Source organism: Athalia rosae, chromosome 4 (genome assembly GCF_917208135.1).
Source record: "Athalia rosae chromosome 4, iyAthRosa1.1, whole genome shotgun sequence".
NCBI lineage: Eukaryota > Metazoa > Arthropoda > Insecta > Hymenoptera > Athaliidae > Athalia > Athalia rosae.
This window is the reverse complement of record NC_064029.1, coordinates 14,615,097-14,630,851: the sequence shown is the minus strand read 5'-3', so window position 1 is coordinate 14,630,851 and position 15,755 is coordinate 14,615,097. Positions and strand designations below refer to the sequence as shown.

At 48.8% G+C, this 15,755-nt stretch overlaps 2 protein-coding genes across 13 annotated transcripts in view; one reads left to right on the top strand and one right to left on the bottom strand.

The window, feature by feature from the left end:
• LOC125500698 overlaps window positions 1-15,755 on the bottom strand; it is a 28,781-nt gene that overhangs the window by 518 nt on the left and 12,508 nt on the right. Inside the window, exon 1 of one of the 2 annotated variants that reach the window (XM_048654361.1) lies at window positions 44-246. The exons of the other annotated variant lie outside the window; for it this stretch is intronic. Coding sequence (XP_048510318.1) covers window positions 44-136 — 93 coding nt within the window. The 5' untranslated portion in view covers window positions 137-246. Of the gene's footprint in view, window positions 1-43; window positions 247-15,755 lie in introns of those variants that run through there. 2 annotated transcript variants of the gene reach the window in all.
• LOC105694068 (FH1/FH2 domain-containing protein 3) overlaps window positions 3,461-15,755 on the top strand; it is a 63,681-nt gene continuing 51,386 nt past the window's right edge. For 4 of the 11 annotated variants that reach the window (XM_048654316.1, XM_048654317.1, XM_048654321.1 and 1 more), the window contains exons 1-6: window positions 3,491-3,941; window positions 11,283-11,351; window positions 11,460-11,697; window positions 11,794-12,252; window positions 12,339-14,981; window positions 15,115-15,707. In XM_048654316.1, coding sequence (XP_048510273.1) covers window positions 3,921-3,941; window positions 11,283-11,351; window positions 11,460-11,697; window positions 11,794-12,252; window positions 12,339-14,981; window positions 15,115-15,707 — 4,023 coding nt within the window. In that variant the 5' untranslated portion in view covers window positions 3,491-3,920. Of the gene's footprint in view, window positions 3,942-11,282; window positions 11,352-11,459; window positions 11,698-11,793; window positions 12,253-12,338; window positions 14,982-15,114; window positions 15,708-15,755 lie in introns of all 11 variants that reach the window. The other 7 variants (XM_048654319.1, XM_048654320.1, XM_048654324.1 and 4 more) reach the window with 5 other exon arrangements.

Genomic DNA, 15,755 nt, shown 5'->3' with positions numbered 1-15,755 from the left:
GCTATCGCTCGTCCGTCGCATCGATACCAATTGTAAGAGTTACCACGAAGACGATCTTAGGGGGGACAACTTCCGCTGTCCTTGAAAGAAATGTCGCGGATATCATCCGCGGTATGCCGGAAGACCGGAGCCGCATCCGCTCGGCGAATAGCGCTAAGGGTGATCGAGAACGCGCTTCGGCTAATCCGAAGAATCAATCATTTCGAAAGCGGAGTGTCTAATCGATACACCGTCTTATACAGATCTGAAGTAAAATAACAGGTGTATTATCGGCCCGAGGGAACAGCTGATCAGAATGTCACCCCGCTCGCGAGAAACACGTATACCGCTCTCTCTGGTTTTTTTTTTTCTTCTTCTTCTTCTTCTATTTTTTTTTTTTTTTTTTTTTTTCTCGAATGTGCAGCCAGTGCACAAGCCTCTTTCGATAAATCAAATAATACTTGGAAATTGCGCGCACGTCGTTGGTATGGTGCAACAGTAGAAATAATCGGGTAATATAATGTTGGTTTTCATTTGGTTTCCTAAAGCTCCTGCTATGCCCCGCTACTCCGAGTGTCTATAAATGGTTGCTGCGAACGCCGGTGGGCAAAAGACGTATAGCAACCGTGCGAGGGCTCCTCCGCGTAATTTGAGATTAGCCCGAAGCCCGTGTGTAACACGCAGACATCTCGACGGTTCGCCTCTTTGGCGTCACCGCCGCCGCCGCCGCCGCTGCCGCCGTCGTCGTCGTCGTCGGGGGACGCTCGCTCCACACTCTCAGCTCTCTCTCTGGTAGCGAAGAATTCCAGATATTAAGGACTAGCCAAGAATAACTACGGCAACGACCAAAAGACCTGAACTCCGCGTAAACCGTCCTTCTGTTTCCTGTCGACCAACAAACCCATTTCGCTCGTTTATCTTCGATGATACGACCTAGGGGGGCTATTGTCAAACGCTGTTACGCCGGCCTACGACTACTACCCGTGAATTCGTACCGAATGAAGATACCCCTACTCAGGTCACTCGGAACCTGACCGGCTGCTCGCGCGATCTTCGCCATTTCATTTCACCCGCGCACTTTACGATCTCATTGTCCGCATCTGAGTATCGCACCGGGGTAATGGTGACGGTTACGGCTTATGTTTGAATGGTCGAACCTTCCCGGTGTTCTCTAACGTATCCCATTCTTGGCGCAAGCGCGCCAAGAATATATTCCACGAGTGCACCCGGCTAATTATTTGCAACACCCCGACATCTCCCAAATGCATCTGCATAACGATCTCCTCTCGTGCCACGTTCATTGTTATTACGCGATCGGATGAATGGACCGTCAGATTTGACCGTTTGATCGTTCAATTTAATTCCTATCGTCCGAATGATCATCGGGATACGATTTACTCGATGATGTCGGAATTTTCCAAATCAGGTAAATCGTCGTAAACAAAAGCTGACCCAGATATTTGTAGGGTTGCATCCGGCGAGCTTTGTAGGGCAGAAAGCTATAACTGGAATCAGAGAAGAAACGCAGTAGAGGAGTAAGTTCTGGATTTTCATATTTGTGAAAACGGCGCAGACTGATTTTCACATAAGTTGGCAATGGTAGGATATGAGGAATTTGCGAATTGAGTCAAGATTTATAATGGGAAACGGAATGCGCGGCTAGACTCTGACTGACCAAGAGATCTGTAATGAACGTGGTCGTCCGCAACAAAGACGGAACGTGACTCAAATCTTTGAAATCGATTCAGCGAAAGATTTTTTTTGGCATTCTGTAATCCCAAAATCGTTAGCGCAGGTCATCATAAAATCTTCCAAAAAATTGGAATTGCATTCGTTTCTTCTTCGCATCATCCCAATTTTTGTGTGTTTCATAAGAGCGCAGTTCGCCAACGGTCGACTGGTATAATTTTCGACATTCTCTGGAATTTCAACTCATATTTTTCGCCCCGTTTGTTCACGTACGTTGATTTGCGCTGTTACCATGTCACCTATCCAAAAAATGATAGTGAGTCGAATCGTCGCTGTGTTCGTTCGATGGCGCCAACTTCTGGTCCATTCGCCGCAGCATCCCGCGCGGTCCGAGTTCTCCACCGTTATCTACGGTAGATAATTTTCAATCTATCGTACGGCGCGTATCGTCGGTGAAACTTTTTTTCAGACAGAAATCGCGAGAGCGGAGAGAAAAAGTGAGTGAACTTGACGTTTAACTCTCTTCCAAAATTCATTCAGATCAGCAAATCAAAAGATCGATTTTCTTATTCAGTTCTATCGAATTCGGCTACTGTTAATTCGCACTAGAATATACCTTCGAAGGGGATCACAGTTGCCGCATACGACTTGGGTTGCATCGTATTTGCAGTGATTTTTAGCCAGAGTGCAACACGATCTCCGTAATGCGCGTTATTGTGAAAGATTGTTATCCAGTTGCGTAAAAATGTTCGTTACGCTTTTCTGCTGATTAATGGAGTTTGGTGCGTGCAAAACTGTGTTACACGCACGCGTTAATTTCGATAACGAAATCGGATCGGAAATCGTGTTCGATGAATTTGAAAATCGTAAGGCTCAGCATTTTGCTGAAATTCACGTTACTCATTCTGAACATGTTTTCTCTTTTTTTTTCAAGGAATTTTTTCGAAAAACGAAACAGGAATGAAGTCCTCGCAAAATCATACATCGAAAGTTTTCTGTCAATCAATATCATAGCCAAGATAAATCGGCTAGTTCCTCGTACATGTAATATTTCCGGATAACTTCAAGGTTCGTTTTCAAACACACTTGATCAAAATATCAGATGAAAGCGAGAATTCGACACTGAAATCTCTGACAAGAATTAATGAATTTTTAATTAAATATAGTACCGTGATTTTATCATTAATTATAATTTTGTCTATTGGGTTTCCTGAAAATTGTTTTCGAGAACTTCACTCGGGAAACGAAACCCGGTAATTACAGTGAAAAATTTTTATAACGACGTAAAATTTTTCTGCATTGTTTTAAACTTTTTCAGCGTAGAAATATTCTGCATGCAAATTCTAATTCCCTGTAAATTGGTAAATCTGTTTTTCGCGCAGCGTTTTAAACCACGGTGCGCCCGTGCGCTATGAATATATATCTGAAATAGGACATTGAACCAAAGAACGAATTTCTTCGATCGAATTTCGATAGGAAAGTAAATTCTTTCAACGGCGCTACCGACTCGTCCGTCGTGTCGTAGAAGCTGCTCGATTATTTTCGTACCCCGTAAGAGTAACGGCCGTCTACTTCCCGGTTTCAAATCCTCTTCCGGTCACCACTTGGAAGTCGACTTTCGAGCGGCACACGACGATATCGTCCAGTGTGAGCAGAGCCTTAATCGTGAGCCTTCCGAGCGCCGAGGAAGAGAGAATAAGAATAAGAAGAAGAAAGAGATTATAGCTAGTCTTAAAATAGGGCTGGCGTGAAGAGTGCGGCGTAGAGCGGAGCGGCGTCAGGCCGAGCAGAAACTCGGACGTAGCGGCGGGGAAGTCGTCTGTCTTTGCCCGCGACTCCGGATCCGACATCGAGTCGCTCGAGTCTTTACCTCGCGGTTGTCTCGCGGGTGACTAGCGCACGCGAGAATCGCGCTACGAGTCACCGGGTCTTGGGGTCCGTTCGCCCCGTTAAATCGGACACGGTTTTTCACGTTCCACGGGCCCCCCGGGTGCCTCGAAGCACACCGGCGATATCGCCGATCATCCGATGCCTCGTCCAGTGCGGAATACCGACGACAGTCACACCGGATTCTTGTGATACGTTAGATGCGTCGTTTCGTCGTGATTTCGCGCGAGTTCGAGCGGACGGAAAGTAACAAGTGTCCGTCGTCGTCGTCGTCGTGTTACCGGTTTTCGTCCGGATCGAATCGTCGAATCGGAGGTTCCTTCTTGTTCTGTGTCGAGTGATCGAGGCGGTGAATATTAACGGCGATGTCCACCTACAAGAGTTACGTAAGTTCGTTTGTACACGTGGTGACGGAATGGAATAACATTACGATCGAGAACGAGCTGCATAGGAAATTGATTATCAATTTTACAACGAGACACGGGGTCGCAGTACTTTCGGTGCACGTACGCTAACATCTCGCTTCGAAAAAGTCACACAAATCCCTCGTCCCTTGCCCGATGAACTTTATCGGTAGTTTCGTCGAGCTTTTTCGCTGACACAGCATTCGGCTAGCTCGTGCCGGTACGCAACGTTGCCGTTCGAATCCGGCAAACCGGATGTCACGAAGCGAACGTCAATATTTTCATGCACAATTTGCCGTGCAGTCCATTCCAATGGGTATAGACAATACGGTACGGCGGATCTATAATCCAACATGTCGAGGTCGCTTTTGGACGCACGGATTTTCTTCGATTCGATCGAACGCGATGATGTTCACACAGCTGACTGTCCATTGAATTACCCACGTAATTTTTCATTCCACGAACGATCAAATTGTTCCGTAAATATTGCTCATGCTCTGATTTACCGTGTGCACCAATCTTCGCTGCCTTCAGATCAACTTGATCGGGTCAATTTGCATCCCATAATTGCCTGAACCTCCACTGTAATCTCGACTGTATCGAAGCTCTCCGCCGCTGTGACACTATGAATTCGCACGACCACGTGTGAGCTGGAATAAAAAGTCCCGAATTAATTGTCGGAAGTAAAAATTCGGTTACTCCGTTCCGAATTCGCGTGTCTGGTCTGCGGTGTAAACGGATTAAAGACGCGGATGTTTGGATTGAATAAAAGCCCCGAACGGAAAGCTTTAACGCGCCTTACGAAATTAGATGGGATTTTCCGTCCGCGCGATCAGCTTCGCTTGGCAAGATGTTAAATGTTTCCGCTGCCGTTTGCAACGTGCTTGCAAACAAACCCGATATACGCAGAGGCGTTCGTTACAAAATCGACGCAATCGGCGAGCAAAATCGTTGGCCAAAATTCGATTGGCTTGCACGTCCGATTCCCGTGACATATGCTATTCGAGACATTTGTCACAGCTCTCGTATACAACAGCGATTCGATAAATTCCCGTTTCCGTGTACACCGCGGAGTTAAACAGAGAAGATCGGTCGAGGCATAGCGCACGTTCGAGCTGAAAATAGTTACGGCAAAAAGAAAATTTTCAAGTGGCGGGCAACCGGGTGTCTACGTAGACGTTACGTTAGATATCCGTATAGATATGCTCCCGCCGTAGAAAACAAGCAATCTCAATGGACACGTGCGCCAACCGGACACTTCGGTACAGAAAACCGCCCTGAGCCCCGAGGAATACGGATACAGTTATCAGCGATTATTCGTAAAGGCTCGCCGTAAGCGCGTCGCACGGAATAATAAATCGCTGTACACGGGAGAGCTTTAACTTGAGTGAAATTTTTGTCCGAGGTACACAACGCTATAGGCGGTGCGCTCTCACGCACCGGAAGTGGCAAGTAGGTGTTATTCTCGATTTTCTGTCATCGGCTCCACCTCGTTCATTCGTTCATCCCGAATCCCCCGTCTCCGTGAGTCTTTGAGGCTGCGGCGAAAGGGTCTCTCGTGGTTTTTCTCGGGAGGGCGGCGGAACGTTGTCTGTTTTAAATATAGCCGACACGGCTTCCAACTCCCGCCTGCATATCTGTACGAGGCACTCGAGTCCGCCTGCCCAGCGAATGACCCGAGAACGGAACGCATCCCTAGACGCCTGGAAGCCTCGTTGAAAAAAAATACTCGAAGAATGTCGAGGGGATCCTTCCGTTTTCACGCGTCTTTTCCATTCGGCGTGAGTCGCGCAGCGAGCTGCATTTTCGCTCTAGGGCGTATCGAACGATCCCCCTTCTTCTTCCCCTCGAGTCGTACTTACATCTGGATGAGACAGCGCTGACCAATTGGCCGAATTAAAGTCAATCCCTTCGATTGACCCGATCCAAGAGAAGTCGGTGGCAACGCGAGTCGACGGATAACCGCGATGCCCCTTTGCGCTAGAAAAGTTCGAATACATATCGGCGAACGAAAGTGATAGTGTATGTATGTAGATTAATAACGGTGCCGAAAACTGCGTATAATCTCGTTGAGAATTATTTCAGAGCGGAGATAAATCAGTATTTGGAACGGATTCAGATTCCGTATAGAACCGGGCCGGGTGGATGTAACTCTCCGTATTTCCAAATGGGAATACGACGATGTGTTGTTTTTTTTTTTTTTTTGGCGAATTTAGCGCCAAGGAAATCTGTCGAACCATAAGGTCGTACCCCGAATGCGGTTTGAATTATTTCCTCCTCGTCGCGCTTGAGACGAATATAATTTTCTTGCGGTTATCGATTGTTCTAGGGGGAGGAGGAGGAAGAGCAAAAGACTTCGAGCGGGTTCGGGACCCTTTCCCCCGGTTCGTTTGACAGGAAAACTCATAGGAGTTTGATTTTATTTAGACGCTAAGAAACGTAGAATATCCGATAGGTCGTTGGCGGCGGTGTCATCTTGCAAACATAGGTACGTGACCTGGATCGGAATGTCTATTCGACACCGCGAGGAGGTCGAAATCGACGAACGCGAATCCTCGAGGGAATTCAATTTTCATGCTACTCGGAGAGGAGAGATCCGATATGATAGAGATTGGAAAAAGTTCAGTTACAAATGGGTGGACCTTCTTTTACCGCGACCGACGAATCATTCGGTACAACGTCGTTTCGGTAGCGATATACCTACTCGTGTTTTACGTGTACGCGCGTTCGTACCCATGTAACACCCCTACGGAAAAATTCCGCTTACAGCGGTATCGGCCTCTCCATTTCTCTTTGGAATCTTATCACGCGGGAGGGTAAACACCATAAAATCCCTACGTGATATAGTAGCAACCGAAAGTCGATCGCTGTACCACAGGCATCGCGCGCTAGTCTTACGAAATAATGAGGTAACTCGATCGTCGGTTTGATTCGAAGCTCATTTTATTTAACGATGTTTGATTTTTCCATTCTTTTGAAAAAAACTTGGAGATCAGTTATCCAACGAAAGTTTTTCAATTATCACCTGTAGATGTTCCCGTCTTCTTTCCAAAATGTACACCTGTGTACAACGAGTGGCGAAATTTAATTATTGCGGTACTATAAGTTGCACGATCGATCTCGAAAGGGACCGCGGCGGATCTGGACGTCGTTGTAAAAATTACTCGAAATTCCATGGCTCCGTGATACCCAAGCACCGCTGTAATACTCCGAGTATATTTGCGATCGCTACGAAGAACTCTCGCAAGCATTCCAATTTTCTGAAAAGCATCGAGTAAATAGTTTAAAAGGTTTCCTCAGTGCACTATAAGTTTGCGGTGTTGGACGTTTCTGAAAGAAGGCGTACCGCTCCGCTTCGGGTATACCGGAGATGTTCGATTTCCAGGGGCGCATCTCGCGTGATTCCGTATCAGCGAACGACGTTTTACTTGATCATCGTCGTGAGACGAACTTAGTATTAAAAATTATACAGACGCAATCGGACGATCGTTCGCCGATGGGATCGTAGCTGTCGTTCTACCCGCGTCAATTCCGTACCCGTGAATGTCATCGTTCGTAATAAGACTTTCTATTCCTGGTCATTTATATATACGGTGCCAGCGGAGCTACAGGGGTTCCCGTATCACGTCGTCGTCGCACGTATCGAACCCGACCGGCTGGCAAAGATCCAATACGTAAAACGTAGAATAACACCCCGGCTAACTTAGTCGACGAAACAATAACCGAGAATAAATTTTCCTCCTTTTCCGCTCACTTGTGGCTTTTTCTCTTTTTTTCTTCTCAAAGTTCTTTTGTTTATTTCTATTTCCCTTCCTTTTTCGTCGCGGCGAACGTATACCGCGCTCGCACTTCGTCGTAGACGAGAAACCGGTAAACCGGGAAACTAGACTTTAGTTTGTGAAAAATAATGCACTTCTACATTTTTTTTGTCGCCTTCGGTTTCCGGTTTCAAGACTTTGAGAGGTGGTGTTTTTTATCAGAGCATCGGATATCTGGGAGGGGGGGGGGGGGGAGGGGGTCAGTGCCCCGAGTCCGCCGACCGATCGACTTTAAAAAAGTTTAGGAAAGGAGAATGTTTTTGAAACGTCTATGGGGTTGATTGATTACAATGTCCGCCCGTTAGACTGGAGGCAGCCCGCGTGATAAATTCTAATAACGCTCTTCGTCTGCAGGCCGTTGAGTTAAACAAGGTTGTCACCATTCAATTGGACGCCTCTTGGCTCCGCTTGAATATATATACGTACGTACGTAACGTACGTATAAGAGTAGCTGCGCCTACGTTCGCATCGGAGTAAAAGCGGGCTCGATCGAACTAGTCGACCCCGTCGGTGGTGCCTAGCCCTAGATTAAATCTCCCTCCCCCCCGCTTACACCCCGCGGAACTTTGCGAGTTCCGACGTCACGGCGTCGCGACGGGGTGCTGCCGGCGGGGGGGGGGGGGGGGGAGGACAATCGTCCCGTACTTCAATAGCCGGAGATGGAAGTTTGCCCTTCGGATATCTGACGAGATTTTAATTGATCGAGAGCCGAGAGCGGAGCGAGTGAGCGAGCGATTTTGCGGCCTGAGAATCTAGTTTATGTCCCGCAGCTGACATCGATTTTCCTCGAGTCAACGGAATACCTGACTTCACGTCTCGCGTTTATATCGTTCCTACTCGTTGCTGATGGATGGAAATTTCGAGTCCGAGCATCGCCGACGGTAACGACATATGAATCCCAATCGACCAATGGAACCGGTGAGAGCAACGAGAATCTCCGCGTCGCCGACTCATTAGACACGCTTCTAGGTACTTTCCGTTTCCAAACGTCTCGTAACAACGTCGATAAACCTATCGCGTGTGCATCTTTTAGGCTTGAAACTGCGTCGTTGGAAAATAGAAGCGGATTTTTGTTTCACTTTTTTTCCACTTTTTTTTGTTTTTTCATCATTTTCCACGTACGGTGGTGATCGTCTCGTAGCCAATGAATCAAGTTTCACGGGGATCCGACGGTGGCGGGGAGTGGGAAAATATCGTCTGACAAATCGTGTAAAAATCTTATCCCTCAAGAAATGAACTTTGCGAAACTCTTTGTACGAGGAACTAAACCTGGTTCGGGTACGCCGATTCATCGCTCTTCGGTGAACACATTTTTTCGAGGACGATGATGATGGAGAAAAAAAAAAAAATATAAAAATCCGATCCAAAAACAAGGAGATTCCTCCCACTGCACCGTTTGCGCGGAATAACTTTGAGGCAGTAGGTGATCGTCGGTGTGAAAAATTGGGTCGCGGTCGCACGGTCGCTCCTATAAATCCTTATTCCGCTACGATTTTATCGTTGATTCACTTTACCATCGATTTTTCAAAGCGGCTATCCTACCTCGTTCGCGTTTCAATTCCGCCGCTGGTTTTACGTTGAGTTGAATAACCCGGAAAAGCGCAACAAAACCTCCCGCTCGATCGCTTCCCGAGTTATTGCGGACCCTTCGTAGTTTTCGGAGGGTGTAAAATAGACGCGAAAACGGAAACGTATGCGCCTGGCAATGTATGTCGGCGAAATAGTTTGCTTCCGGTTTTTTTTATTTTTTTCTTTGTCACATATTCAACGCGACTAGTAGTTTCTTCGTTCGCAGAGGTGGTAGGATATAGTGCACAGTTATGACGGGAGGATTTTCTCGCGCACCTTTTTCATTCGCTTGGCCGTACCTACATCTCACAATAAGAGGGAGATATGAGGCGGGTTGCGGAGTGGAGTATTTTGTTCGAGACGGTGATTTCTTCCCGTTTAATTTTTTTACTTTCTCCTCGATATTCCGAGGTCTCCGCCCTCCGTTAAAAAACAAAATTCGAGTCTTTTTTAAAACAAGCGACGAGTGTCGTCGTCCCCCCGTTTCTCTAAACTCATCTTTTACCGCCTAGGCGGCAGCTTGGATTGATAGCGGACCGGTGCACGTCGAGCCATTTCTATACCCTGTGACCCGGTGGCTCTGAACGCCGTAAAAGTTTGCCTTCGCGCTTTCCGACGCCGACTCGAACACGTGCCAACGAGACTTCGGGCGTCGCGGTGCCGGAATACCCCGCGTGGTTTAGCCGTGGTCATCGCGCCGCGACGCTTCCTAGTTGATGGATCACCCGGGTGACGATATTGACGGGGAAAATTGCAATTCTGATACCTTAATACCGAAGGGTTGGAAATTTTTCAGCCACAGAGTCCCCGCGGAGTTACCCTCATTCGTCGATTTTGCGAACAGAAAAACCAATAATTATCGGGCTTAACCCGGTCGTAAAAAAAAAAAAAAAACCGACTTTCCACGCCCGGTCCAGATTTTGAAGCGGGCTCATCGAAACCTCTCGAGATCCGGGGTGGGAAGAATTTTTTTCAGACGGTAATAACGGAGACTCGGTTCAAGTTATCGTTTCCGGTTTCATCGTCGACTTCCGGGACGGTAGCCACTTCGGTGGTCTCGGGACTCCGACGTCCCACCTCGGGACGCGTCGATCGGAATAGATTGGACTTTAAGAGTGCGAACACGTCTCCAAGTGCTCAAGGACGTCACTCGAATCGCTTCCTCAAAGGCTCTCGCCTCGATATGAGATTCTCTTTGGTCCGACGTCGATTCCGTCGAAAGCTCGGCATCGCCCGGGCGTCGATAAACAGAAAAAAATAAAAAATAAAAAAAAAAAACGTCACTCGACAGACGCGTTGCGGGAACACGGGCTCTGATTTTCGGGAATAATTGTTCGACTAATCGTAGCCAAATTAAACGACCGCCGCCGAATCTATTATTCCGCATCTATTATTGAATGACGAGGCGAACGGCTGACAAGTTGCACCACCCGTTAGAGGCGCGGAGAGAAACCGAAAGGTTGTTACACCCGGGCAGGTCGAGGCACTATTTCAAGCGCGGGGCAACTTGCCAAGCTTTATGTTAATTAAACGAATCATAATTTTTGTCGGAGGATTATCATGCCCCCCGTTATTACGGAGTCGCACTCTCTGTGCGGTTGTAGAGTGTACCGCGTTATACCTATTTCCCTCCCCCTGCCCCTCTCACTTCCTCTACCCCTTTCCCCCTGGATCGATCGCAGTTAAATTCGCACGTGGTACGACGTGATCGCGGTTCCAAAAAAATTGATTTCGGATCCTTTTAACGCGAGTCAATCAATGGCTCGAACGACTATTAATCAAAATAAATGCGCTGATTGGCTACGGGTTAATTGGTGGGTAGGAAACGAACGCTAGTTTGGTACACACCTCGGTGTATGAGGATTATTCGATGGCTATCGAAAAGAGCGTAGGCGAATCGGCAGACGATTGATATTTTGCTCTTGTGTGATTACAGGTGCCTTGGAGCAAACGTGAAAGAGAAAATTCGTACAGTTCCACGAAATCCGACTCGTCTACGCAACAGGTAAGTTGCCGGTACCTTCCCCCGGCGCGGGGTAAAAATATCCGTTGAATCTTTTCCCTTTTTTTTTTTTTTCTATTTCACTTTCGATTCCCGTGATGTTTTTTTCAGAGCGACGCCAACAATTACAAGCCAAAAGCGAACGCTACGCTCGAATCGAATAATTTCGGACGTAACGCCAATAGCGGAAGTCAATTACCCGGCTACAGAAGCGCCTATTCGAACGTCGTCGGTCCGGCGAATTCTAATCGTTCGCAATCGAAAGATCGCACAATTTCAAACTACGGTGGAAACTACGCCAAAAAAGATAGGGAAAATACGGAAGACAGAACGTCTTACAAATACGCCGGTGACTCGAATTTTTACTTTACCCGTATCGGTCGGAAATTTTGGCGAATCGTTGGAAAGTAAAAGGTTCGTTCATTTTTTTTCTAAATTCTTCCAGCTACTCCGAAGGACGGGAACAAAAATCGTCTGCATCCCGAGAGAACGTCCGCCAAAGAGGATACGAGATCGAAGAGCCCGTTGTCCGGTAGTCGGAGTTCCCTCCTCGAGAAATACTCGAACATCCGGGATGGGAATGTCAAATCGTCGGAACGGCCGACGTCGGTTTTGGACAAATACACGCGCGGCGCATCGAGAGAAAGGAGCCGTGAGCCAGATATTATTCCACGTTTTGTCTCCAGCACGTACCCCGGCACGACAACGGGCAGGACGTACGCCGCCGAGCGTCCTGAGAGGAAAGAAAGGAGCGAACATCCTCCGGTTTCTTACAGGGGAATACGCGTGCCCTCAGGCAGATCATCCCGCGAACCGAGTCCCGAAATTGCTACGGGCAAGAGCAGCTGCTCCCGATTTTATCCCAGGACACCTTCGTACGGCAGGACGACGCCCGGAAGTCTGGGTGAGCATCCTGCGGACGTTTGTTTGTTTTCTCTCCGATTCCACCTTAGGTTAAGCGAATTTTATTCTAGTTCGTATGAATTTCAGCGACAACGGATTCGGCCCTGACTCCGGTTACCTCGTCGAGATTCTGCAGTGCGGCCGGTACCCGCTTCGGGTTGACGCCCAGGAGCAATTCGGACCACGTGCCAACGGCCATAAGTTATTCCGGTTCGGATCGATTTCGAGCCCCGAGTAGCAGGAGGTCGATTACTCCTCTGAAGGATGACGTAACTTCCAGAAATACGGTGTCGCGGGTCGAAATGTCGCCGCGCGCCGTAAATACGGCGAAAAAAATTGAGGCGAATTCGAGAACGCCGGAAACTCTCCTCCGCCACCCCGACCGTTGTTCGCAGAGCCACGCGGACCAGGCGAAAGACGAGGAGGAAGAGGATGACGAGGGGGACGGCGAGGCGGAAGAAGAGGAAGAGGAAGAGGAAGAGGAAGAGGAAGAGGAGGACGAGGACGAGGAGGAAGAAGACGATGAAAAAGGTAGAAATTTCGTAACCTTGACAGTCGTCTCTCGAGGAACTTCACCATCCGCACCTGCCTCCTCCGCTTTCGTGCGAACGCGAAGAGCGGACACAGCCAGGGTCATTCAAAAGGAGATAACGAGACCGAGAAAACGACCGCCGATGAAGGACGAACAGATGCAGTCGGACAGAATGGACGATACCGCGAGATTTTCCCGTTACGGTGGTGGTAGAGTAGCGGCGACCCCTTGGACTTCGTATCTGGAAAAATACTCGCCAAATTCGTCGAGTTCCTCGGGATATGTGTCAAGGAGTTACGGCAGCGGTAACGGAGCCTCATCGGTACCCTCGAGGATCGGAGGATTCGGTTATTCGAAGCCAAGCGAAAGCACGTCCTCTTCGAGGGGCGATTCGGTCGATTCTAATGCCAAAGCACAACGCCAAAGCGGTATGGCGAAAAATATCTTTCGAAACGAGCCTAGTCAGTCGAGTTCAAATAAAAATTTATTGAGGGGTGATTTCGGCACTCCGAGTAGGGAAGTTTCCCCGGCAAAAACGGAGGGATCCGGTCGAAGATCCGAGTCGATCTACGAGGACGAGAAGCCGGACTGCGGCAGACAGAAGAGTTCTATACCAAATATGGAAAAAACAAACCAAAGAAAAAATTCTCTTCCAAAGATCGAGGGCGTCGTTAACTCGAGTAACGAGAGTAAATTAGTCAAATCGTCGCCGAGGAGCGACGGAGCGAATCAGAGGCAGACTTCAGCGCCCAAATACGAGGAGCAATCTTCGACGTCTGGTCAAAAACGTGACGGGACCCCAACAAAAACTGAAAATTGTCAGTCCCGGAGGGACTCGCTGTCAAAATCGGACAGCGGATCTTCGCAGAGTAAATCGCTGTCGAGAAACAGTTCGGGGAAAAATGTCAACAGGCAAATATCTCGTACGGATTCATCCGACAGCGCGGTTAATCTGCCGAACGGAAAATCGAAATCTTCGTCAGCCGGTTCGATGAGCAGTCAGAGTACAAAAGTAAGAACGACGCCGCCTCCGGCGTCGGGAAAATCGACCGCTAACGGAAACTCGTCTATGAATCTCCGTCACGGTACTCCGGCCGACGGAGCCGCCCGAGGCAAACCACCGGTGCCCAAAAATGACAGCGGGACCGCCGTCAAGGGCTCCTCTGGTTCTTTGAAATACGTCAATAAAGACTTCAGGAAATCAGCGCTGAATATGGAGGGCGGTGACAGCTCGCGATCCAAGCTCGAAAGAAAACGTCTGAAAAAACAGAGGAGCGTATCCATAAGCTCTCAAGATTCGCAGTCCGAGGCTAATTCCGAATCGATAAATCAAGCCGCATCTTCGGGATCCTCCACCTCCGGTAAATCCAATCACTCGGGTTCCAAGCTGAAGCTGCCCTCCACCCTGTCGAAGGGGCTGATCCAACGAGTCGGGACACCGACGGAACGCGTGGGTCCTACCTCCTCGAATTTGGATGAAAGTAACTCGACCAGAGCGTCCAAGTCGCCCTCGCACAGGCGAAAAAAAAGTACGTCGAGGAGCGCGACCTCCAGTTCGGAGAGCCTCGATACATCGTCCAGTTCGTCGAGCAGCGAGGAAGACGACGTCGATCAACGCTCAGCGAATTCCCGAAGGAGACGGAGGCGCGCGTCAAACTCCCCACTGGACAAACGGTGCCGTAGCAGCGCGGGTTCGTCGCGTACGAGCGTGTTGGCTTCCTCCGCCGACGAGCTGTCGTTAACGGCGGACAGACCACCCCGGCCACCGGCCAGTCCGAAATCGCGCAGCGACGCTTCCGTTAAAACTGAGGAGGCTAAATCGTTTCTGATGCGGGCGCTCGCCCCGGTGACCAATTTATTCAAAGTCAAACACCAGGACTCCGGCGATTCGAAGTCCGCCGGCTGGCCGGATTCCAATGCCGAGATATCCGAATCGTTGAAGAAAAATGCCAACAACGGGATGTCCATTTCCAAGTCGATCACCCAATCGTTGTCGAAGAGTTTGAGTTTTACCAACAATTCGGAACGCGGCGATAAGAAGAGAAAAGCACACAAACTGACCCACCAAGCGTCCGGAGAAAAGGCATGGTGGCTTGAATCCAATTCGGATAACGTGCCGGAAGGGGTGGAAAAACTAAGCGTACACAGCGACGACGTGAGTCAGGATACAACAGTCAGCAACGTTCTCCCCGACGATGGTGAGTTCGAATGAATATTCAAAATATCAACCCTCCACGCGCTGAAGTATTTTCATTTATTCATTGCGTTGTTTTCATCCTGTTTTTTGTTTGTTTTTTTTTTTCTTCTCATCCATCTGTCAAAATTCTACAGGGAAATTCAAGTTCAAAATTTGGCGTCAGGACTCGGGAGATAGAGCGTGGTGGCTGGACGCGAACGATAATATCCCGGAGGATCTGAGGAAGGAATCATCGCCAAACTCGCCGCTCTCGAGACGGGGTTCGAGTCGTTGTAGCTCCAAGTCCGAGCGGCGTAATAGGATAAGGCATCAACAGTCGGGGGAGCGCGCCTGGTGGATGAGCGAGGATCCGAAAAGCGTCCCCGAGGGTATAGAGGTGATACCGGTCCCGCGAGTGCTGACACCGCAGGAGGCGGAACGTACGGAGAATTCGACGGCGGAAACTGGATTCCCGAAAACAGCAGTCAGCAAAATAAGACACATCGACTCGGGGGAGAAGGCATGGTGGATGGACAGCACCGCGAACGTGCCGGAGGGCGTTGAAAATATTCAACTCGATACGTCGATGAGCAATTCCGACTCGTCGCAATCGTTGGAGAAGGTCGACATCGGCGATCAGCCGCAACCGGAAGTACAACTGAGAAGAAGTTTGTCCAGATTTCCGATCGAATTCCCGCCGCCACCGCCGCCCGACGAACCGCTCGGGGACCGCGCCAGTCCCGAGGGCGTGAGTATACGTCGCTTTGCAATTTTTTTTTATTATTTAGCGAGGAGT